Raw genomic sequence first — 25,557 nt, forward strand, 5'->3', positions numbered from 1 at the left:
GTGTTAATTTGCTTACATGCTTAAAATAACTTTTTTTACTTTGTTTTCTAGTCCTTAATGGATCAGTACTTTGCCCGTATGTGCGCCTTGAGGTTAAGTAAGGAATTGCCAGCAAGGATTCGTTTCCTGCTACAGGTAAGGATAATAGTTTTTGTTTACTTTCGTAGTTACAAATTTTGTATTAGCTGAATGTTTTCATTTTTGATCTTATAGGATACAGTGGAGTTGCGAGAAAACAATTGGGTTCCTCGCAAAGCTTTTCTTGATAATGGACCAAAGACGATCAATCAAATCCGTCAAGATGCAGTTAAAGTAAGCTTTAAAATATATTTTATTGTGACTGGTGTGGGCAGTTGTATGTAGGTGAAAGTTATGTCTGATTGTAATGAGGTATTTATAATCAGTTTTAAATAAAAAAATATTAGTATTCTTATATATTTAAAAAGGGTATTACATTCCAGTTTACAAAATGAATATTTTTTAACCTACTAGACCAGTCCAGATGCATGGATTTATGCCATCTTGTCAGCAGGTGGAGCCAGAACATCCTTTACAGTCTGAGCAGATCAGAGGGGACAGCAACACAAAAATGTGGAGCAGAAGTAATGTAGAGATGCTTTGTACGATTTGCTGAGGGCCTCTTCTAAATTTGTCCTTGGATGTGGCTGCAAGGCGTTCTCTTTGGTTGTTCGGTTGGTCAGCAGATGCGACTTCTTAATGTAATCTAAGTAGGCTCCCTTAGTTTAGAGAGGAGTTAGACATGCTACTCCACAGACTAGGAGATTATACGGTCCCTAGACTTCCTGGAGACTGGCCTAGGACATCGGACAGCGGCCTCTTTTCGGGTAGCAGTTGGGGGTGACATTTTTCGCCAGTATAGACCGGGTACAGTGCCCTCCAGTACAGCAGTCCTGGTTCTTTCAGAGGAATTAGTCCTTTTGAAGAGTTTAAAGAGGAGGCAGGGACGCAGGAGCTTCTTTTCAAGCTTCCGTCCATCCTGGTCATTTAAGGTTTCAAGCCTCTGATTCCTATGGGAGCTTGCTTAGCACAGTTCTATTGGTAGTGAGTCCAGATTGCCTCTGCTCACTGGGTGCTAAGGTTGTTTGAGATAGATGCGTTTTAAATTTTGCGTGGCGTTTTTCAGGCACTTTTAGTCTTTTTGTCAGTCCAGGCTCAAGGTGGGTGCAATCAGGGATGATCTGGAAAGGCTGGTCAGTCGGCAGGCTGTTGTATAGTTCCCTCTTCTGAGCTCAGTCAGGGGCACTATTCTATTTATTTTGTCATCCTCTAGATAGTAGAATTTTTTTAAATTGATGCAGGACCTCAAAGCGGTTAAGCGGACTCTGAGTAACCAGTTTTCGTATGCAGACTCTTTGCTCAGTCATAGTAGCTGTTTGGTCTGAGGATTTTTTTTGATTGGTTTTATCGTAAGCCTATCTGAATTTTGTGGGTTGGCCCATGCATTGGTGGTTTCTTCACTTTGCAGTGTTGGGCAAGCATTTTCAGTTTTGGGCTCTGCCCTTCGAGCTGACTACAGTTCCTTGCACATTTACAAAGGTCATGGTGGTAGTTGCCTCAGTTCTCAGAAGGGAAGGTATTCTAGTTCATCTTTATCTGGACAATTGCTGGTTCAGGGCAAACTCGCATCAGGAGAGTGTACAAGTCACGGCTCATGAGGTACAGTTCCTACAGTCCCTTGAGTGGTGAGCGCTCGAGTCGCCTATTTCTCAGTCGCTAGTCTATTATCCTTCGACATTCTGCAGAATCGATTATTTCTTCACCAGGCCAAGATTCTCAAGTTACAGATTTAATTTCGAACATATTTGCACAGTTTGGTGCCATGTGCAAGGGATTTTCTTCGAATTTTGGGCTCCATGGCAACGATAGAAGCAGTGCCTTAGGCCGGGGCAAATATGAGATCCCTGCAGAAGACTCTGCTGTCCAGATAGTCGCTGCAGAGGTTCCCTCCAAGTAAGATTGCCACTGTAGGCATGACAGCCTTTTGCTGGTGGTTTCCGACGGCCATTGTCCAAGGGTATTCCCCTGGATCCGCTGCGGTGAAAAGTATTCACTACCTGTGCCAGCCTCAGAGGATGGAAAGCTCACTGTCAAGACAGTATGCACAGGGTCTTTCATCTCGTCCGGAGACATTCTGCTCAATCAACCTCTTGGATGCCAGAGCAATTCGGTGTGCTGTGGAAGCATTGTGCCCTATACTAGTAGGCGAGCCGGTACACATCCTCTCAGAGCACCAATAAGGAGTTGCCAGTTGGAACAGGAAGGAATGCAGCTCATGAGTTGGGTGGAGCTTCATCTAACTGCCCTCTTCGGCCTCCCATTTAATGGAAATGGCGAATGTTCAGGTACACAACTTGCTAGACCCTGGAGAATGGGCTCTCAGTGGGACTGCATTTCCAGCAGTGGTGAATCGCTGGGGGCTTCCGGGCATGGATCTGGACATCTTAAATCTAAACTCAAAGTGCCACGATTTTTCAATCATAGGAGATCTCAAAGAGAAGGGCATTGAGGCCTTTCTCCATCCTTGGTTCTCAGGGTTTCCGTGTGCATTTCCTCCATGGCCCCGTCTGGGATGCCTAAGTCAAAGAATCGAGGCAAGCAAGGGTCTTGTAATGTTAGTAGTGCTGGATTGGCCTCGCAGGCCTTGGTATGCCGATCTCATGCATCTTCTTAGTGGTCCTTTGCTCTTGTTGCCAGAATCTCATGGTCTCCTAGGCCAGGGCCCAGTGGTTATTCTCAACCCATCTTGATATTGTCTTTTGGTTTTGCTTGAGCGGGTTTGTTTGACGAAGAGGGGTTACTCCGCCAGTGTGTGATTACCATGATGATTTAGTCGTGTCGTCCAATTTCTCGGTATTATATCAGGACTTGGCGTGTTTTCGGGCCTTGTTGATATTGGGACATTTCTCAGTTCCACGCTTCAGTGACGGAGGTTTTGGATTTTTTACAATGAGGTTTTGATGAAGACCTGGCGATAGCTTAAAGTCCAGATTGCAGCACTGTCTGGTTTTCGTGGGAGCATTCAGGGAAAGGCCTTAGCTAGTCATCCAGATATAACTCTGTTCCTTCCTCCGGTTCTCTCGATTTTATTAGGTCTTTCTCTTTGGGCCCTTAGCGTCCTGTTCTCGGTAGGGCTTGCACTCGACAGTATTTTTGGTAGCCAATGCTTCAGCTAGGGGAGTATAGGAGTTGCAGGCATTTTCCTATCGGTCTCAATGTTTGGAATTTTCTAAAGAGCGGATGGTTTTTATGCCCCATCCCTTCCTTTCTCCCTAAGATCTTGTCGCAGTTTCATGGTTTTGCCTGGGTTAGGTTCTGCCTCCGGATCGCATGATCAGCAACGTTTGCAGATGAGTTCTGAAGTACTATCTCAAGGCTACAGAGGGACGGATCGTCTGTTCCTGCTGATTGGAGGTTCCAGTAAAGGTTTAGTGGCATCTAAACCCAGTATTTCCACTATTTATTAGATGACTTATAGAGATGATGGTTCCGTTTTTCTTCTATTCAGGACACCTTTTCCACAAGGAGTGAAAACCCATTCTACCAGAGGGTAAGCTGCATTATGAGCTGAACGCTTCTTGGTGCAACTTTATAAAATATTTGTAAGGCAACAAAATACGGTCCTTGCATTCGTTTTCTAGATATTTCAGATTGGATTTGCAGTGTCGTCAAGAGGCAGTTTTTAGGGCGAACAGTCTCATGGCAGGGTTACTAGGTTCCCTCCCATAAAGATACTGCTTTACTTCCCATCAGTCACATTTTGGGCCTGTCCAGAGGGACGCTAAGGAAGGAGATATTAGTTCTTACCTGCTAATTTGCTTTCCTTTAGTCTCTCTGGATCGGCCTGGATCCTTCCCTGTAATTTTTGAGGCGAAGTGATGAAATTCGATTTGTATTCAGTTCGTGGAGTTTTGATGGAGCTGATTTGTGCATTTGCACTTTCTTTGTTACCAAAAAAAAAAAGTCAATGTGCAGCAAGTATGTTAGCTTTCGCAACAAGCATATTACGCAAGAGGCACATGATTGATTGCATGTTGGTGGTGGCTGCTCAAGTTTCCCGGTTGCACAGAATATGGTTCTTTATAATAATACTGAATCCATTTCTAGCTAGCCAAGGTTCTTATTGGCTTTCTCTAGAGTCAGTCTCCACCTGCTGGAAGGCGTGTGCACAACCCATCAGACACATTCTAGGTTGGTCTGGAGGGAGTAAAGGAAAGCAAATTAGCAAGTAAGAACTAATTTCTCCTTACAGGCCAACCATAGTCTAAAGTAAAATTAGAAACAAGCCTAGTTCTACAGCTGCAAACTATGTTGTGACGAGCTTTGGGCCTTAACTGTACATGCTTAAAAGAATACCACACTTGGGTAGAAGTACTGAGAGGAGGCTTACCAGATTATCACCCAGTTTGAGTGCTTGGGTCCAGTTTAATCTGTTAGGATAATAGGCACATCCTATATAATAAAACGCACCTCCAACGTTCGGAAGCTGGCAATGTGGACAAAATACTTGAAGCATTCGTGCTCTGTTTGGAATGTTGGAGGCGCAGTTTCAGCCCTTCGCCACACCCCCCAAAGTCACCGCCCCTCCCCCCCCCAGGTTGCCACCCCCGCAGCCACTGCTCCACCCTCCGCTCCCTACCCTTCGTCCGACATCAACTCAGCTGCCATTTCTGGCCACTGCTGCTGCTCCTGTTGAGGGAACAAAAACAACAAAAAAAAACAACTTAAACATGCAAAATACTTTCAAAAGGAAGCAGGGCACCATCAGCTGTCAGCTCTGCATCCGCTCCTCCTCCTCTCACCTCTCTACGCTCCGGGGTTCTACTCCAGGGGCAGTGAGGTGAGAGGAGGAGTGGTGCCCCTAGGAAATTATATTCTGAAGTCCCTGAGAGCCCAGGCGTTAGGATATAAAAAGGAGCTTTTCACTGATCGAGCTGTCAAGCTGCAGGCTTCCTCCGACTATGCCAAGCATGGATGTCCCCGGAGAGAAAAAATCACGGATGAGACAGAAAAAAAAACTCCTAGGTGTCTGCCTTCTCTTCAGTCAGCTCTGCCGAAGAAAGCAACTGAGCCACCTGTCTGCTGTTTTTTTGCTTCAAAACCTGCCAGATTGTATCTCACCGTTAATCAGTTAATCCTGCAGCTGGTGTCCTTCCCTGTATTTGCCCCCTTTTCTCTCTTTTCCCCTTAGTGTCTCTTCCCATCTGTCTTTTCCTTCCTCTCTCCCTTCCCATGTCTCTTCTTAGAATGCTTAGTTCTGCTCGGTGAACCTACTTAGTGCCTGCAGCAGTTAGTGCTTACAGTCAAGCAAACAAAAGAGCAGATTAGTCAAGACGAAGATTGCTCCAAGCTGCCTATTCCATTATCTAAAACAAGATTACATAAATTAATAATTTTTTTAATGGTCATCTAGACACTCTTCTTTACTAAATTGTGTTGTATATCCCTGAAGGAACAGCACAAGTTGAGGGGGGAGGAGTAACAGATAGGGAGGGGTCCTGCGACCACAGAGAGGGAGGGGGAGGGGGTCCTGCGACCACACAGAGGGAAGGGGTCCTGCGACCACACAGAGGGAGGGGGGAGGTATCTCTGGCACACACAGTCTCTTTCACTCTCGTACACTGTCTACCACACACTCTGTCTCACACTGTATCACATTCACTCTCTGTGTCACACAGTCACTCAAACTCTCTCTCGATATCATACACTCTCGCTCTCACAGTCTGTGTATCACACACATACTCTCACGCTCTATCCGTCTCACAAACACACTGTCACACACACTGTATCTGTGTGAAACACTCTTACATGCTCACGCACTCACGCACACTCTCATTCTTACACACACTCCCTCACACAGACACACTCGCACCCATTCTCTCTCTCTCTCTCTCTCTCACACACACACACACACACACACACACACACACACACACACACACACTCTCTCTCTTACACAGTCACTCTCTCACACACACTCTCTCTCAAACATACACACACTCCGAGGAGAACCTTGCTAGCGCCCGTTTCATTTGTGTCAGAAACTGGTCTTTTTTACTAGTAAGACTATAATTTTACCAACTGTGTCTTACCAGACCAATCCAGGGACTCTCCCATTTTGTTTTTTATCCTCTTGTCTAGTTAAAGTAGAATCCAGGCTGGGAGGTGCCCCTTATCAAAGCTTGATTATGTAGTATTGGGCATCCCTTGATTAAGTTGGGCCCTGTTCTAGTGAAGAATATGTGGCTTGCTTGCTGTTTGGGTGCACCGTGATGTATTCCTCCAGTATTTGTCTCAAAGTAGTAAGATACATGGCACCATGTATGGGGTGATTTTCAGTATTATAGTTTGTCTCCATCTACTAGTAGGGGAGCAAAACTCGTTTGGCCTGGCAGGCCCTATTCAAATCTAGGCTAAAAGCTCACCTTTTTGAGGCTGCTTTTAACACCATACCCAGTATTCTGTTTCCAAAAGTGGCCAATTCAAGTACCTGAAAAGATCCCAATACAGTAAAATAGATTTTATGTTGCTTATCCTAGAAATAAGCAGTGGATTTTCCCAAGTCCATCTTAATAACTTACGGATTTTTCTTTTAGGAAATTATCCAAACCTTTTTTTAAACCCTGCTAAGCTAACTGCTTTTACGATATTCTCTGACAGTGAATTTCAGAGTATAATTACATGTTTAGTGAAGAAATGTTTTCTGTGGTTTGTTCTAAATATTTACTGCTTTAGCTTCATTGTGTATCTTTGGAAAGAGTAAACAAATGATTCTTATATTCTAAATGTGTTTTTCTAGTTAAAGTACTGCTATTGTCTTAGAACCTTTAAAAGTGTCTTGTTTCAGTACCATAATAATAATTTTTTTTATTTTAAAGGATCTGGGAGTGTTTATTCCTGCACCTATGGCTCAAGGTATGAGAAGTGACTTCTTTCTGGAGGGACCGTTTATGCCACCCAGGATGAAACTTGATAGGGACCCACTTGGAGGACTTGCTGATATGTTTGGACAAATGCCAGGTATACTCGTGTTTGAGAAACATCCTTGTGCACTTAATGTTTGCTTGGGTTTGTGCTGATTTAATTCCTTTTTCTTTTCAAAAATATTCAGGTAGCGGAATTGGTACTGGTCCAGGAGTTATTCAGGATAGATTTTCACCCACCATGGGACGTCATCGTTCAAGTCAACTTTTCAACGGCCATGGAGGACATATTATTCCTCCTGCTCAATCACAGTTTGGAGAAATGGGAGGCAAACCTTTTATGAAAAACCAGGTAAAGAAATATTAGAAGGATGGTGAGTTTCCTTTTTGTACTGCGCTTGACTGGGTAGAAGCTAGGTTTCACAAGCGCTATTAATAGTATAGAGATGGTAAATAGTAATTCCTTATTGTCCCACCAGACAATTCCAGATGCTTGGGTTATACTCTCCTGCCAGCAGATGGAGACTGAAAGCTGTTTCACACCATAACACTTCTGTGCAGCCCAGTGACACCTCGGGATTTCTCAATCTCCAGCAGGTGGTAAGTCTGATCTCTGTGCAGCCAGGAGTGGTCTGGTAAGATAGAGCTTTCTTCAGGGGTTAAAAATAAAAACACACACTTTCTGCAATGGCAGCTGCTTGTTGCATATTAAAATGAAGAGAAGAGCAGTGTTGCATCTGGGGGGGCCTCCAGATCCCAGTCCATCCCTCCATCCCCACTTTCTCTCCAGCCACTCAGAATTCTGCAAGCTAAATGGGCTGGTGTATGTATGTGTGTGTGTGTGTCAGGAAGCTTTGAATGCCCAGAAGTAAACCCCACAGCAAACTGTTGTTGTGATGGGGGCTGTGGTGCCTGAATCCAGGTCCTTGCAGCATGGCTGCTATTTTCAGTCTTTGTGAAGGAGCTGCTGCTGTAAAGATGGCTTTCTGGTCATTCTGTTTGCTGCCTTGCAGCTGTTGAACTCAACTGTGTGCGATCCCCATGGCGATAGCAAAGGGGTTAATATGGTGGCCTCACTGAGTGCAGGAAGTGCTGTTTGGCTTGTGGTGCGCACAGGGTGGGAAAGTGCTGCTCCTGCAAAATTATGCTGCATGTTCAGTCTGTTTGTGGGGGGCACAGAAATTGCAGCATTCTGACACCACGGACTGGATAAAGCTGGCTTGTGAAGAGTTGGATCAGTCGGGTGATTTGTTTTGGTGGGAACCACAGCCGTTTTTTTCTGCCACAAGGAATGCTTGAGAGAAACAGCCCCTAACGTTGCTTCCCTGATTTGAAACTAGTGGATAGTTCAGTTTTTTGTTTTGTTTCTCCAGAATTTGAACTTTTGCTGCATCAGTCCTTCTGCTTTAAAGAAGGGCTTTAGGGCAGGATACCAACCTGGTTTGGAGCTCAAAGGGCCTTATACGGAGGTGCCTAGTGGTCTCAAGAAGCCATGCTTGTAACAATTGTGCTGGTTGCCTGTGGCACAGCAAATTCAATTTAAACTGTTGTTGGTCCATCAGAGTTTATATCATGACTCTCTCCCTGTTATTTGAGTGCAGCTGTTCAACATTATGTATCATAATAACATAGTAACATAGTAGATGATGGCAGAGAGACCTGTATGGTCCACCCAGTCTTCCCAACAAGATAAACTCGTATGTGCTACTTTATTTGTATACCTGACCTTGATTTGTATCTGCCATTTTCAGGGCACAGATCGTAGAAGTCTGCCCAGCACTAGCCCCGCCTCCCAACCAATGGCCCTGCCTCCCACCACCGGTGCTGCCACCCAATCTCAGCTAAGCTTCTGAGGATCCATTCCTTCTGAACAGGATTCCTTTATGTTTATCCCACGCATTTTTTAATTCTGTTACCGTTTTCATCAATACTACCTCCCGCGGGAGGACAATCCAAGTATCCACCACTCTCCGTGAAAAAATACTTCCTGACATTTTTCTTGAGTCTGCCCCCCTTCAATCTCATTTCATGTCCTCTAGTTCTACTGCCTTCCCATCTCCTGAAAAAGGTTAGTTGTGGATTAATACCTTTCAAATATTTCAACGTCTGTATCGTATCACCCCTGTTTCTCCTTTCCTCTAGGGTATACATGTTCAGGTCAGCAAGTCTCTCCTCATACGTCTTGTAACGCAAATCCCATACCATTTTTGTAGCTTTTCTTGCACCGCTTCAATTCTTTTTACATCCTTAGCAAGATACGGCCTCCAAAACTGAACACAATACTCCAGGTGGGGCCTCACCAACGACTTGTACAGGGGCATCAACACTTCCTTTCTGCTGGTCACACCTCTCTATATACAGCCTAGCAATCTTCTGGCTACGGCCACCGCCTTGTCACACTGTTTTGTCGCCTTCAGATCCTCATATACTGTCTCCCCAAGATCCCTCTCCCCGTCTGTACATATCAGACTCTCACCGCCTAACACATACGTCTCCCGTGGGATTTCTACTCCCTAAGTGCATCACTTTGCATTTCTTTGCATTGAATTTTAATTGCGAAACCTTATTCTAGCTTCTGCAGATCCTTTTTCATGTTTTCACTCCCTCTGGGGTGTCCACTCTGTTACAAATCTTGGTATCATCTGCAAAAATGCAAACTTACCTTTTAAGCCTTCGGCAATGTCACTCACAAATATATTGAACAGAATCGGCCCCAGCACCGATCCCTGAGGCACTTCACTATGCACCTTTTCCTCACCTGAGTGAATTCTATTAACCACCACCCTCTGGTGTCCGTCAACCAGTTCACCACGTCAGGTCCTATCTTCAGCCTGTCCACTTTATTCAAGAGCCTCCTGTGGGGAACCGTGTCAAAAGCTTTGCTGAAATCTAAGTAGATTACGTCCATAGCACGTTCATGATTCAATTCTCCGTCACCCAGAATTCAATGAGATTCGTTTGGCACGATTTACCTTTGGTAAAAGCATGTTGTCATGGATCTTGCAGCTTATTGGCTTCCAGGAAATTCACTATCCTTTCCTTCAGCATTGCTTCCATTACTTTTCCAATAACTGAAGCGAGGCTTCCTGGCCTGTGGTTTCTAGCTTCTTCCCTATCACCACTTTTGTGAAGAGGGACCACATCCGCTCTTTTCCAATCCCACGGAACCTTTCCCGTCTCATCAAGGATGTTGTATTCTGCTAATGCTGGTTTGCTTGTTATATCAGGTCTACAGCGTCTACGATTACAACTTGCAAGAGCTGGTTCTTTTTCTGTGGCTGGACCTCGGGCGTGGAATAAATTGCCTTTTTCTTTGAAAATTCAACAGATACCACATTGTTTAAGCAGATGTTGAAATGTTACCTGCTGGAACATATTCATCAAATGATGCTTGCTGCTGTACTTGTACTGCATTGATGTTGTATTGCTTAGTGGTCTGAATTGTTTTTTTATATTTATTTATTTACATTTATACCCCATGCTTTGCCCACAGTTATTATGGATGTTGTGTGTGTTACCTGTCTTGGATAAAGGAAGAATATAAATAAACATGTCTGACTGCTCCAGAAGTTCTGGATGAGACAGCTTCAGTAATTTCCACAGACTATGTCAGTGTGTCTAGTGGATTGGAGCACCAGCTTTTGGCTGAGGAAGAGAAGCTCCCCTAGGGAGGGCCCTCTGGAGTTCATACATTTCCACAGGTACCAACACACTACCTTGATATGCAACCATTTTCCATCAATCTCAGTGGAGTGTCCCTACTTATTTGCTTCTGAAGATCCGCTTTTGAATATCAGGAAATCTTATAAGGTTTTTCCTTGCAGTCATTGACATCATGAGGTAGTTGGGGATAGTCCTCGATGTGCGTTTTCGAGTAGGCCCTAGATGGCCAAGCTTTATCCAATCAATGCTAAGAACAAGGAGATGTTTTTAGAAGCTGTGGTTTTTGTCTTAACCAAGTCCACTACTATCCCAGGTGAGAGCGGCACAACCTTGAAGGATCCTTTGGACCGCTTGATAGTCTGGTACTCAACAGGGGAGGCGTTGCTCCTTGAAAACAGGATTGCAAAGCTGCAGACCCATATTCAGAACTTTGGATCCTTTGCTGCTGACAGCATAGCATTTCTTGCAGGTGCTGATCTACATGGGTAGTGATGCTGAACTTGGTTTTGTGGGGCCAGATTCCACATGCACCCCCTTACTCAGAGCCTAACTGTTACGCTTGCCGCCTGAGATGCAAGAGTTTTCAGTAGTAGGATGTTTCCATGGGAGATCAGGAGAAGTCTGTTGTGGCTACAAGCCTCCAACATCCAAGGACACAAGTTTGACAGCCCATATTGTCAACCAAGGAGGAACAAAGAGTTTTTCTGGTGACAGAAGCAGCCACAGGCAGTGATATCTTGGGCAGAGGCAAATCTGGATGCCCTATTGGCGGTGCACAGTGCTGGTGTCAAATGCTCAAGTGGATTACCTTCAGCAGAACAATGATAGATCCTGGGGATGGAGTCTAAATCAAGAAGTCATTTAGCTGGTGTTTCACCTTTGGGGGTGCCTGTCACAGATTTGGCTACAGGCCAGAATGCCAAAGTCCTGATCTAATACAGTTGACAAGTGTGGCTGGAAACAGCACTTCCTTAGCGTCCCTCCAGACTGGCCTAGGCGGGATTTGTGATTCATAATTTTTATTAATTTTATATACTTATTACAGAAATTATCATACTGCAAAAGTGTAATACAGCCATTAAATACAACAAATCATCTAAATAAAGACAAATATTGGCTTCCTTAGACCTCAATAGTGGGGAGGCAGGAAATAGTGGAAGATTACAAAATCAAAACATATTTAGTGAAACTTTTATGGTACCGTCAGTCCCATTATAATTCTAATTCTATCGTTGTTTAGTGTCTAGAAAAGTCTGAAGCGGTTCAGGCATATAATATATGTATTTAGCTTGATTCAACCTGATGACACATTTACATGGGTAAGCCAGGAGGAAAGAACCTCCCATTTCCAATACTTTAGACCTCATAGATAGAAACTTTTTAACGTTTTTCTTGTGTGGATTAGTCACATCCGGAATAAAGCCAAATCTTTTGACCTGCAAATTCTCGAATTAGTAGATTTAAAGTAAAGGAACGCATAACTGCATTTAAATCCTGTTGAAAATACAAGGAAATTATCATGTCCCCCTTTCTGGTGATTCCTCATTGTTTGCTCCAAAATTGGCTGTGACATTTTGTAGATCAATAGAAATTTTCTGTCCCAACTTTTTTCATCGTGCTTGGAATATAGTATATTTTATCCAGAGGAGGAAATACTTCTTGGGGAAAGTTTAAATTTTCTTTTAGATATCTCTGGAACAGATCTTTTGAAGATTCTCCCAGTATTCTAGGAAAATTCAACATTCGAAGATTTAATCTCCTATTGAAATTCTCTACCTGTTCCAGTTTTCTTCTAATTTCCATATTGTCTTTTACCACTGCCATTTTGAAATCTTCTGTTTGTTTTGTCTCTCTCTCTAAGGCCTCAATCTTTAAAGTAAAATCTTGTTTTGCCAAATCTAGGGAGCCTTTCACTTCCTGTACATTGAAATTCAAAGTCTTTACCTCATCCGAAGATTGTCTCAAGGTTTTTTCTATTTCCAATAACTTCAGCCAGATCTTGCCCAGGCTCACCTCCGTCTCCTCTGCAGCTGCAGTTGTCTTTACAGAGCCAGGCTCCCCTCTGGGCTCCCCAGGATAGCCCTTTCCGGGCTCCAAGAGAAACCCCGACTCGCTCAAGGCAGTTGCAGGGCAAGGAGGCGTCGTAGAAGGCGGGGAGAGAGAAACTTCTATTTCCTGCGGGGAGGTCGCTTCACCGGCCCCACTCGCTAAGGACTCCGCTCCGCTTCTTCGGGACAATGCAGGGAAGAAGCGTTCCAAACCTCCGCTTGCCGGTGTGGACGTCGCGGGGTAAAGGGGAATCCCCCGAGTCGTCCCTTTACGCTTGGTATGCGGCATTACAGGAAAAAACAGGTATATAATTTTAAATTCCGCAAGCAAAAGGCAGGAGCTCGCTTCTAGCACACCTGCTCACGGCGCCATCTTGACACGCCCCCCCTCCTAGGCGGATTTGTTATGCACGCCTACCAGCAGATTGGTGGAGACTGAGAACTACATAATTCTGGTGGAGCCTGTAAGTTAGCAGTGTAGTCCTTCCCAGAGTCAGTATTTCTCAGTCTCCCTGCCCCGTTCCCTCTTGGACCACCAATAGGCAGGACAATTTAAAAAAATAGAGCAGCAACGGGTTAGTGATGATGGTGTCCATGGATTGACCAAGAAGGCTGTGCTACAGAGATCTGATGAGACTCAAGCTGGAGGACCCCTTTTTCCCATCTGACAGATTTCTGATCCAGGGCCCAATTGGCATGCAAGATGTGGTTAGGTTTATCTTATGGCCTGGCTTTAATATTCCACCAGAGTTATAGATTTGTGTCCTTGGATAAGTTGGAGGGTTGTATATATAATACATCTAGCATTTGTGGAATCAAAGCATGTAGAGGACTGATCTGTCTTTCCTGATGCAAGGTTAAATCCTGACATACTCTAAGGAGGTTGAAGACTTATGCAAAGCCACAAGGTGTCTATAACTCTGGTGGAATATTATGTCTTGCAGAAAAAATAAATAAAATGCTCTGCCCAAGAGGTAACTGCCCTCTGGTCGAATGAGCCTGCAACCCCAAAAGGAGAGGGGCTAGCCTCGCAGAACATAAGTTGACTCAATGGCCTCCTTAATCCATGGCTTTTACAGGCTGCCTCACCCTTTTGTGCACCTACAAACAGCCTCTCTTAATTTTCAGACTTCAGTTCTCTAGAAGTAAACCCAAATTACACAGCCTACATCCAATTTATGCAAGTGTCTAGAATCTGGCTCTTTCACAATCTCCTGGAATACTGGCAAGGAAACAGACAGACAGGTGAAAACAGTCCCCTGCAAGAAAACAGCCTTTAACTTCAAAGATCCTGTGTGCTAAACAAATATCCATGGAAAACACCACTTTCAGTGCGACATCTTTCAAGGATGCCAACCTTAATGGATCAAAGGAAACTGCACGACAGTTGACAGCATCAAGTTCAAATCCGTGAGAACCCAGGGTTTTCAACTTAAGGCGGAAAACCCTGGGTTCTCACGGATTTGAACTTGATGCTGTCAACTGTCGTGCAGTTTCCTTTTGATCCATTAAGGTTGGCATCCTTAAAAGATGTCGCACTGAAAGTGGTGTTTTCCATGGATATTTGTTTAGCACACAGGATCTTTGAAGTTAAAGGCTGTTTTCTTGCAGGGGACTGTTTTTGGTTTTCTCTAAGGAGTTTGTGCTTAGACCAGTTCCTTCTCCCCAGCTTGTCACCTTTTCATCTGTCTTTCTTGCCAGTATTCCGGAAGATTGGTGAAGAGCCTGATTCTAGACACTTCATAAATTGGATGTAGGCTGGGCAATTTGGGTTTACTTCTAGAGAACTGAAGTCTGAAAATTAAGAGAGGCTGTTTGGAGGTGCACAAAAGGGTGAGGCAGCTGTAAAAGCCATGGATTAAGGAGGCCATTGGGTCAACTTATGTTCTGCAAGGCTAGCCCCTCTCCTTTTGGGGTTGCAGGCTCATTCGACCAGAGGGCAGTTACCTCTTGGGCAGAGCATTCACTTGTCCCGCCATCAGAAACTTACAAGGCAGTGACCTGGCCCTCGTTACATTCCTTCGTGGAACATTTCAGATGGATGTCTGTGCTTGGAATGATGCAGGTACAGGAACTAGTATGTTTCACCGTGAACATAGCTCCCTATGCTGTATGTAGCTCCCCTCGCACCACTACAGGCCTTGAGCATACTTGCTGAACTCCCCTTCTCCCAACTACAGTTACTGCTACTCCAAACAATTTTGTGAACGGCCCCCTTACTCTGTCATGGAAGATGAAGTTTCTGGTTACCATTTGTTCTGCTTATTGCATCTTGAGCTGTAGGTGCTTTCATATCAGGATCCCATTTTTTGGAGAACTACTTCCCTCCCCTAAGGTACCTTCCTTCACATGAGGGTCTAGGGAAGATCTGGATCGTCCTCTGCACAGACTGGACATTAGTCAGACCATCTTTGTTTTGTTTGGGGCCATGCAGAGGAGAGGGTGGCTTCTATGTTATTGATTGCCCATTGGATCAAGGTTGTCATTGAGGCAGCCTACATTTGGCAATTGACTTTAGGCCTAGGCACTTCATGGGCAGATGCCTGAGGAGTCTCCCTGGAGGACATTTTGTCAAACTGCGACATTGTCCTCCATTCCTTTGCGAAGCATATAGATCTGTGGCCAGAGGGTAAGAGCACTTTTGGCAGGGTGGTGCTTCATGGAATGCCGTCTTTCTCCTGCTAAGATGTCTGAGCTTTAGTACATCCCATTGGTGTGAACTGATCTAGCTGGATGATGAAGATTATCTGTTAATTTCCTTTCTTTTGAGTCCTGCTAGACCAGTCCATTATCCCACCCCAGAAAACGAGAGTTTGGGGAGTGCTCTTTTTTTTTTTTTTTTCTTGACTGCAGCGGACCTGGGCTTAGTCCTATTGGAGTTTTCTTTCATCACAGTCTGGTATTTGTGTGATTCCATAGGGGTCAGGGGATCCTTGAGGTTTATTGCTTTGCTTTGGGGCTTTGTTAGATGATACTAACTCTAGGCTTCACCTGCTGTTATATCAGTGAGGTCACTGCGAAGTGGCTGTTCTTTCTCTACCTCCATCTGCTGGTCATGAGATATAACCCACTTTGGTCTGGCTGGACTCAAGGAAAAGGATATTAACAGGTAAGAATACATTTCATCTAGGAAGTCTGCCTCACTTTAATCCTTTTTTTTTTTTTAACTTAATACAGGGGCAAAGTCAGCTTTTCCAGAATCAGGGACTCTTATCTCAACAGCAAGGACAGTCCAAGGATATGCCACCTCGGTTCATCAAGAAAGGACAGCTTAATGCAGATGAGGTACGGGCTTTTTATCTATTTGCCTAACAATAATATGAAATGCCCGATGATTAAGATAAAGACGCGTTATTATGAGGATTAATGCTGGAACTCTTTTATTTCTCTCTATTTTTCAACCTTTGCTTTTCTTCTACTTTTTCTCACCTGTTGCTTTTCTTCAGGAGTCTGGCATCCTATGAATAAAACTGAGATATGAGGCAAAGCAAAACTTAAATATTCTGAATTTGATTTTTTTGGCTCAGTAAAATTTAAGCCATTAGAAATTGGTATCTGTGTATTCATGCTATAAATGCCATTTTTGACATAGTAATTACATCACGTTATGTAGATAGTGGGACACCAGGTAAAACCTTTTAGATTCAGTATGTGTTATGACTGGACTGGCTCATTCATGAAGAGCAGTTTTCAGGAATAATTAAGTCTAGTTCATCTTGCATTTGAAGCAGTTTATTAATGGACTTTTCTGATTTGTTTTATATTGTAGATCAGCTTGAGACCTGCTCAATCTTCTTATGAATAAAAACCAAGTGCCAAAACTTCAGCCCCAGATTACCATGATTCCACCAAGTGCACAGCCACCACGCACTCAGACACAACCTTTGGGACAGGTAAGATCAGTTAGATAAAGTTCTTAGTTTTGCAAGATACTCAGTAGTCTACCAGAGAGATGCTATATAGTAATCTTTGGTTAGATATAAGCCTTTGTGTGGTTTGTCCTGAATGATAGAAGCAGTAAAGCGGAGTTGCTTACCTGTAACAAGAGGTTCTCCGTGCACAGCAGCATGATGCTCCAGTTTGGACCTGCTCTTCCAGAGCTCAAGTCTGAAAGACTGAGCATGTGCCCACATCTAGAGGCAATTGCCAAATTCTGTAGCATCCAGACCGGCACAACGTATGGGTTATACAGTATATGACAGTATATACAGTTATATCTTTGATCTCCACCAGTAATGCCTATGATAATGTAGTAATTTTCCAAACACTATTTAGTTATTCCCTGGTAGTTAGGACCTAAATTATTTCTTATTCTTTCTACACCTTTCATTCTCTAACTTTGCCTTTTAGTCTGATGAGCCTGGGTATAATAAAAGTAGCTTCTCTGTACTTGTATACAAATTTAACCTCCTGTGTTTCAGTGGTGATAATAAACCCTCCTTTTTTCTATCTTCTGTCTCTGCCTGACTTTATTCTTCCTGAGAATAGCATAATAAACGTAGCCAGTACAGGTAAGACGTTCCCAGGAGGTGAGTGGGCTGAGAGAACACTTAGGGTCCTGATGGTAGTCCAGGCGAAGGTGTAGGCTGAGGAACTCTTGTGTGCTGGAGAAGGTAGATGATCTGTATATGGAGAGAACTGTTCATGGTCCTGCTGCGTGTCCGAGACAGGTGATGACTCGAAGGAGGAGTGGACCAGGTGATGGAGATTGTGGAGAAGGTGTAGGATGAAGAGCAGAGGATTGGAAAGAATCCTGTAGAAGTAGTGGTTAAGAGTGTTGGAAGGCATTGCACCTGAGGAAGCCTGGAATTCTTGCAGTATTTTTTTTTTTTTTTGAGACTGGATGGAGGGGGTCGGAATTCATCCAGGTTTCCACTTGGGTAGCTGGATGGGTGTTTCATTTTGGTCTAGGTAACTCTGACCTGGACATGTGACTGCGGTGTAAATGATGTTCTCCGAGGACAAGCAGGCTGCTTGTTCTCACGACTGGGTGACGTCCGCGGCAGCCCCCACCAACCGGAAAAAAGCTTCGCGGGACGGTCGGCACGCAGGGCACGCCCACCGCGCATGCGCGGCCGTCTTCCCGCCCGTGCGCGACCGCTCCCGCCAGTTCCTTTTTTTCCGCGACTGGAGAGAGTTGTGCTTTGCCGCTCTCTCTGTTTTCAACCGCCGGATTTCGATCGCGTTTGCGCGGATCGTCGCTTTTCTTTCTAAAACTTCTTGTTTTTTGGTTACCGCCGGTTTCCTTTTTCAAAAAAAAAAAAAAAAAAACCTGAGCGTGTGGTGCACGCGCTCCCCTTTTCCCTCGCTTCTAGCGGGGACGCCACGTTGCGGCCTAGTGGTCGCTCGGTCGTTTCTTTTTTCGAGGTGTGATTCCAGCCACCATTGACGACTTTGACTTCGCCGACGCGATTTTTCCGTCGATGTCCTCGAAGGTCCCGAGTGGATTTAAAAAGTGTGGTCGCTGCGGCCGGCCGATCTCGCAGACCGACACCCACGCTTGGTGCCTCCAGTGCCTCGGGCCGGAGCACAATATCAAGTCGTGTTCTCTGTGTCTCGGTCTCCGGAAACGGACTCAGGTTGCGAGGCAAGTTCTGCGGGACCGTCTTTTTGGAACTTGCGCCGGCCCCTCGACAGCATCGGTATCGACGCCCGGCCCTTCGGTACCGGTATCGATGCCCGAGACATCGGCACCGATGGCAGCGACCCCAGGAGAACAGGTCCCGTCGGCCCGCCGGTCCTCCGGTGAGAGTGGAGGTGAGAGGCCGCGTGGGCAATCGGCCCCGGTCACTCCCTCAGCTCGTGGGCCGCGGGACCGAACCCTGTCTGACCCGGTACCTCGAGACCGAGGGGGATCTACCTCCTCCTCCTCCATGCCTTCCGGCGCTGGTGACGGGCATCGCAAGAAGGATAAGAAGCGTCGTCACCGGTCGCCCTCGGTGCATCCGATATCGGAGAGGAGGCGACACCGAAGCGTCATAGAGAGGAGAGGTCTCCGTCGGTGGTGGAGGTACCGACGCGTCGGGGTTCCGGCACCTCGGTGCCGTCTCCTGGCCTCCATCAGCTTCTGCCGGCGACGCCCCTACCGGCCCCACCGCCTTTCCCGGCAGCGGGCCTGGACGAGTGCCTCAGAGCCATCCTTCCGGGGATCCTGGAAGGGCTGATGCGCCAGGCTGTGCCCCTCGGCGCCGATGACTGTGGCGCCGGCGAGCTCTAGCCCGGCGCCGGGGCCGTCGACACCGCCGCCGCTTGCGGCGCCGGTCTCGACCGCCACGCAGGTGGAGTCGACGTCGATGGAGGGAGCTCCGTCCCCGCCGGCGCGGGAGTCCACCGCTCGACGACACCGAGACCTCGGTGCCTCGACGTCGAGCCGGGCCCGGTTCAGGACTCAGCTACATGAGCTTATGTCCGATACCGAGGATGAGGACTCGTGGGGGGAAGAGGAGGACCCTAAATATTTCTCCTCAGGAGTCTACGGGCCTTCCCTCGGACCCCACGCCTTCACCGGAGAGGAAACTCTCACCTCCCGAGAGTCTCTCCTTTGCCTCCTTTGTGCGGGATATGTCTATTAGCATTCCCTTCCCCGTGGTCTCTGTGGAAGAGCCGAGGGCCGAGATGCTCGAGGTCCTCGACTATCCATCACCACCTAGAGAGTCCTCCACGGTGCCGCTGCACAATGTCCTCAAGGAGACACTGCTTCGGAACTGGGTGCGACCATTAACTAACCCCACCATTCCCAAGAAAGCAGAGTCCCAGTACAGGATCCACTCCGACCCAGAGTTAATGCGGCCACAATTGCCCCATGACTCAGCGGTCGTGGATTCTGCTCTCAAGAGGGCACGGAGTTCGAGGGATACCGCCTCGGCGCCCCCGGGGCGGGAGTCTCGCACTCTGGACTCGTTTGGGAGGAAGGCCTACCAATCCTCCATGCTCGTGACCCGCATCCAGTCATACCTGCTCTATATGAGCATTCATATGCGGACCTATGTGCAACAACTGGCGGACCTGGTCGAGAAGCTCCCGCCGGAGCAGTCCAGGCCTTATCAGGAGGTGGTCAGGCAGCTGAAGGCGTGCAGAAAGTTCCTGTCCAGGGGTATCTGACACCTGTGACGTGGCATCTCGTGCTGCGGCCCAAGGTATAGTGATGCGCAGGCTCTCATGGCTGCGTGCCTCTGACCTGGACAACCGCACCCAGCAGAGACTGCCGACGTCCCTTGCCGGGGGGATAACATTTTTGGTGAGAAGGTCGAGCAGATGGTGGACCAACTGCATCAGCGGGAAACCGCTCTCGACAAGCTCTCCCACCGGGCGCCTTCAGCATCCACCTCCACAGGTGGACGTTTTTCCCGGGCCCGGCAGGCTGCACCCTATTCTTTTGCAAAGCGTAGGTACAACCAGCCGGCCCGAAGGCCTCGTCAGGCACAGGGACAGCCCCAGCGCGCTCGTTCCCGTCAACAGCGTGCGCCTAAGCAGCCCCCTGCGCCTCCACAGCAAAAGCCAGGGACGGGCTTTTGACTGGATCCACGGGAACATAGCCGCCCTCAAAGTGTCCGTACCGGACGATCTGCCGGTCGGGGGGAGGTTAAAATATTTTCACCAAAGGTGGCCTCTCATAACCTCCGACCAGTGGGTTCTCCAAATAGCAGACAGTATCTCAGATTCCGCCTGGGAGCACGACACTTTCAGTACTGTGTGCTGCCCTTTGGGCTCGCCTCCGCCCCACGAGTGTTTACAAAGTGCCTCGTGGTGGTGGCGGCATACCTACGCAGGCTGGGAGTGCACGTGTTCCCATATCTCGACGATTGGCTGGTCAAGAACACCTCGGAGGCAGGAGCCCTCCGGTCCATGCAGTGCACTACTCAACTCCTGGAGCTGCTGGGGTTTGTGATAAATTACCCAAAGTCCCATCTCCAGCCAACCCAGTCTCTGGAATTCATAGGAGCTCTGCTGAATACCCAGACGGCTCAGGCCTTCCTTCCCGAAGCGAGGGCCCAACAACCTCCTGTCCCTCGCTTCGCAGACCAGAGCGTCTCAGCAGGTCACAGCTCGGCAGATGTTGAGACTTCTGGGTCATATGGCCTCCACAGTTCATGTGACTCCCATGGCTCGTCTTCACATGAGATCTGCTCAATGGACCCTAGCTTCCCAGTGGTTCCAAGCCACCGGGAATCTAGAAGATGTCATCCGCCTCTCCACCAGTTGCCGCACTTCACTGCTCTGGTGGACCATCCGGACCAATTTGACCCTGGGGCGTCCATTCCAAATTCCGCAGCCCACAAAGGTGCTGACGACGGATGCATCTCGCCTGGGTTGGGGAGCTCATGTCGATGGGCTTCACACCCAGGGTCTGTGGTCCCTCCAGGAAAAGGATCTGCAGATCAACCTCCTGGAGCTCCGAGCGATCTGGAACGCGCTGAAGGCTTTCAGAGATCGGCTGTCCTGCCAAATTATCCAAATTTGGACAGACAATCAGGTTGCAATGTATTACGTCAACAAGCAGGGGGGCACCGGATCTCGCCCCCTGTGTCAGGAAGCCGTCGGGCTGTGGCGTTGGGCGTGCCACTTTGGCATGCTCCTCCAAGCCACGTACCTGGCAGGCGTAAACAACAGTCTGGCCGACAGACTGAGCAGAGTCATGCAACCGCACGAGTGGTCGCTCCATTCCAGAGTGGTACGCAGATCTTCCGAGAGTGGGGCACCCCCTCGGTGGATCTTTTCGCCTCTCAGACCAACCACAAGCTGCCTCTGTTCTGTTCCAGACTTCAGACACACGGCAGGCTAGCGTCAGATGCCTTTCTCCTTCATTGGGGGACCGGCCTCCTGTATGCTTATCCTCCATACCTTTGGTGGGGAAGACCTTACTGAAGCTCAAGCAAGACCACGGCACCATGATTCTGATAGCGCCCTTTTGGCCCCGTCAGATCTGGTTCCCTCTTCTTCTGGAGTTGTCCTCAGAAGAGCCGTGGAGATTGGAGTGTTTTCCGACTCTCATTTCGCAGAACGACGGAGCGTTGCTGCACCCCAACCTTCAATCCCTGGCTCTCACGGCCTGGATGTTGAGGGCGTAGACTTCGCTGCGTTGGGTCTGTCTGAGGGTGTCTCCCGGGTCTTGCTTGCCTCTAGGAAGGATTCCACTAAAAAGAGTTACTTTTTCAAGTGGAGGAGGTTTGTCGTTTGGTGTGAGAGCAAGGCCCTAGAACCTCGTTCTTGCCCTGCACAGAACCTGCTTGAATACCTTCTGCACTTATCAGAGTCTGGCCTCAAGACCAACTCAGTAAGGAATCACCTTAGTGCGATTAGTGCTTACCATTATCGTGTGGAAGGTAAAGCCATCTCTGGAGAGCCTTTAGTCGTTCGATTCATGCGAGGCTTGCTTTTGTCCAAGCCCCCTATCAAGCCTCCTACAGTGTCATGGGATCTCAACGTCCTCACCCAGCTGATGAAACCTCCTTTTGAGCCACTGAATTCCTGCCATCTGAAGTACTTGACCTGGAAGGTCATTTTCTTGGTGGCAGTTACTTCAGCTCGTAGGGTCAGTGAGCTTCAAGCCCTGGTAGCTCATGCTCCGTATACCAAATTTCATCACAACAGAGTAGTGCTCCGCACCCACCCAAAGTTCCTGCCGAAGGTGGTGTCGGAGTTCCATCTTAACCAGTCAATTGTCTTGCCAACATTCTTCCCCAGGCCGCATACCCGCCCTGCTGAACGTCAGTTGCACACATTGGACTGCAAGAGAGCATTGGCCTTCTACTTGGAGCGGACACAGCCCCACAGACAGTCCGCCCAATTGTTTGTTTCTTTCGACCCTAACAGGCTAGGGGTCGCTGTCGGGAAACGCACCATCTCCAATTGGCTAGCAGATTGCATTTCCTTCACTTATGCCCAGGCTGGGCTGGCTCTTGAGGGTCATGTCACGGCTCATAGTGTTAGAGCCATGGCAGCGTCAGTGGCCCACTTGAAGTCAGCCACTATTGAAGAGATTTGCAAGGCTGCGACGTGGTCATCTGTCCACACATTCACATCACATTACTGCCTCCAGCAGGATACCCGACGCGACAGTCGGTTCGGGCAGTCGGTGCTGCAGAATCTGTTTGGGGTGTAAATCCAACTCCACCCTCCAGGACCCGAATTTATTCTGGTCAGGCTGCACTCTCAGTTAGTTGTTCTTCGTAGGTCAATTTCTGTTGTACCCTCGCCGTTGCGAGGTTCAATTGACCTGGGTTCTTGTTTTGAGTGAGCCTGAAAGCTAGGGATACCCCAGTCGTGAGAACAAGCAGCCTGCTTGTCCTCGGAGAAAGTGAATGATACATACCTGTAGCAGGTGTTCTCCGAGGACAGCAGGCTGATTGTTCTCACCTACCCTCCCTCCTCCCCTTTGGAGTTGTGTGTTTCATCTTTTGCTAGTCATTCAACTGGCGGGAGCGGTCGCGCACGGGCGGGAAGACGGCCGCGCATGCGCGGTGGGCGTGCCCTGCGTGCCGACCGTCCCGCGAAGCTTTTTTCCGGTTGGTGGGGGCTGCCGCGGACGTCACCCAGTCGTGAGAACAATCAGCCTGCTGTCCTCGGAGAACACCTGCTACAGGTATGTATCATTCACTTCCTGGTGTAGAGGACCCTGTGTCTTCACTTTGTCTATCTGTGTGCCGTGTTTTTCTACTGTGTAGCATTGTGTTTGTCAGTTTTATTTCTGCTGGAGGGTAGGGAAGGGGGGAGAGAGGAGGAGCAGCCATTACTGTATGAGTAGTGCTAGAGTACCTCAGCAACTTGTCTGTGCTGGCAGGAGGAGTGGGTGTGGTTACCATTGCTGTGGGAGTTGTCCTATTCCTGTACCAGTGGGTGATCCAAGGATGTCATCAGGTTCTCTGCACTGTTGGGTTGTGCTGGGAGATGTGATTGGGCTTTCTGCCCTATGTTGTGTTGGTGGCTGTCCCTGCTTCAGTGCTGCACAAGAAGAGTTTGTGATCAGACTGGGCTGTGGTTCATATGCTGGCTGATGTAGAGGCGGCATTTGGGACCGAGGTGCGAGCTGAGCACACTGAGGCAGGCCTGGAAGGATTAACAGTGGCAGTGTCTCTGCTGTGTTCAGGATTGCTGACCACCATCTGTGACTGGAGAACAATGGAGGTAGGTGCCAAGGAAAGTGGCTGAGAGGAGGTGGAGGCATGATGCAGCTCCTTCAGGACGTTGCAGCTTTTCCAAGCCCTAGGAGACATGCGGGAGCATTTTGAGGCAGCAGGGATACACATGAGGGCTCATTTTCAAAGCACTTAGCCTCCCAAAGTTCAATAGAAACCTATGGAACTTAGCCTCCCAAAGTGCTTTGAAAATATGTCTGAATGTGAGTGAAAGTGCCATGTTTTTGGAGTACTGCGAGCATATTTATTTTTCTTAACCAGGTTTTTTTGGTTTGTTGTGTGTGTGTTTCGGGGGGGGGGGGGGGTGCTGTTTCATGGTTTGTGTTTTGCTGTTGCAATTTTGAAGAAAAGAAGAGAGGAGCAGAAAACTGTCTGACAAGCTGTTAGCAGATGGCCTCTAGATGGCTACACGTTGGCACATACTCAAACTGTTCCAGACTTTTCTGAGCTCTGAGGAGCAGGTCTAAACTGGCAGCGTTTTGTGATTTATATTGTTTTTGTGGCACATCATTATAGCAGTAGCCTTTTGCTGAGGACCATGTAGTTCAGATTACAGCATGTCTCACAATTGTGCAGTTTCTCCCACAGCATCACTAGTTGATGTAGGGAGCAAAAAACACAGGAAATTAACCTGGGTGTGTATGTGTGGCAGTCAGTTTGATAGGACTGGAGAAAGAATGGGGTTTTGTGTGTGCTTTCTTAACCTCTCTCCCCTCTGTCTTCTCTCCCCCCTGCCCTCCCCCCCCAAAAAAGCCTCAGCTTGGTCTCAAAACAAATCCACCACCTATCCAGGAGAAACCTGCTAAGAACAGCAAAAAACCTGCACCTTCAAAGGAAGAACTAATTAAGCTAACTGTAAGTATTTAAAAATAAAGCAAAACACTTGATATAAGATGTGCTATATGTTTTTAAAAAAGACAGCTAATTTTATAATTTTTTATTGTCCACCAGGATGCTTTTGTGACAGAATACTTGAACAATGGAAATGCAAATGATGCTGTCAACAGTGTGAGAGAAATGAGAGCTCCAAAACATTTTATCCCAGAGATGCTGAGTAAAATAATCCTTCATTCATTAGACCGATCAGACGAAGATAAAGAAAAGGCTAGTACTTTCATTGGTGTACTTCGACAGGAGGGAATAGCTACTAGTGACAACTTCATGCAGGTATTTAGTTTGTCTGCTATATGTGTTCTATAGGATAGCCATTCAAGCTAGAAATTATATTTTGGTTCTTCCTTCTAACATAATAAGACCTGGATTGGAATATGTATTTCTACAGTACAGTGAACCCTGTTATAGTATGCCCGGCTATAGTATGAACCCGCTTCTAATGCAATTGTGTTTTGGCTCCCTTTTTAGTACTGACATTTCCTCTCCTACCAGTGTATAGTTACGCTGGAGTGGATCCCCACCCCTTTCCCTGCTTGAAGCCCATTCCAGCCAATGGCCTGCTATGCTGGGGTGGAGCCCACCTCCTTCCCTGCTTGAAAACCAATGTTTAGCTACACCAGAGTTGGTACAGAGGGTTGGCTCTGTGCATTCCTTATCCATGTGGTTTTTCTTCACCCAGTGGATTTTTCATAAACAGCTTTTTTCAGCTCCAGGTGTGTGTGTGTGTGTGTGTGTGTGTATATATGTATGTGTATATATATATATGTGTGTGTGTGTGTATATATATATATATGTATATATATATATATATATATATATATATATTTCTCCGAGGACAAGCAGGCTGCTTGTTCTCACGACTGGGTGACGTCCGCG

The 25,557-nt window shown here is 47.2% G+C and overlaps 1 protein-coding gene and 1 non-coding gene across 2 annotated transcripts; both read left to right on the forward strand.

Moving 5' to 3' along the window:
- Nucleotides 1-51: 51 nt before the first annotated feature.
- On the forward strand, nucleotides 52-24,954 carry LOC115458630 (eukaryotic translation initiation factor 4 gamma 2-like; the record flags this gene model as incomplete). The annotated part of the gene is given in 9 exon segments (XM_030188473.1): nucleotides 52-135; nucleotides 214-312; nucleotides 6,897-7,038; nucleotides 7,130-7,293; nucleotides 15,830-15,937; nucleotides 16,422-16,444; nucleotides 16,446-16,545; nucleotides 24,541-24,642; nucleotides 24,739-24,954. Coding segments are annotated over 9 exon segments (1,038 nt in total), but the record flags the coding sequence as incomplete, so codon positions are not given.
- LOC115458631 lies at nucleotides 15,977-16,138 on the forward strand. Its single transcript, XR_003940125.1, has one exon. It is a non-coding gene; the product is annotated as a small nucleolar RNA SNORD97 (small nucleolar RNA).
- Nucleotides 24,955-25,557: the final 603 nt, after the last annotated feature.

The sequence above is a fragment of the Microcaecilia unicolor genome, unplaced genomic scaffold, assembly GCF_901765095.1.
Source record: "Microcaecilia unicolor unplaced genomic scaffold, aMicUni1.1, whole genome shotgun sequence".
In the NCBI taxonomy this organism is placed as follows: domain Eukaryota; kingdom Metazoa; phylum Chordata; class Amphibia; order Gymnophiona; family Siphonopidae; genus Microcaecilia; species Microcaecilia unicolor.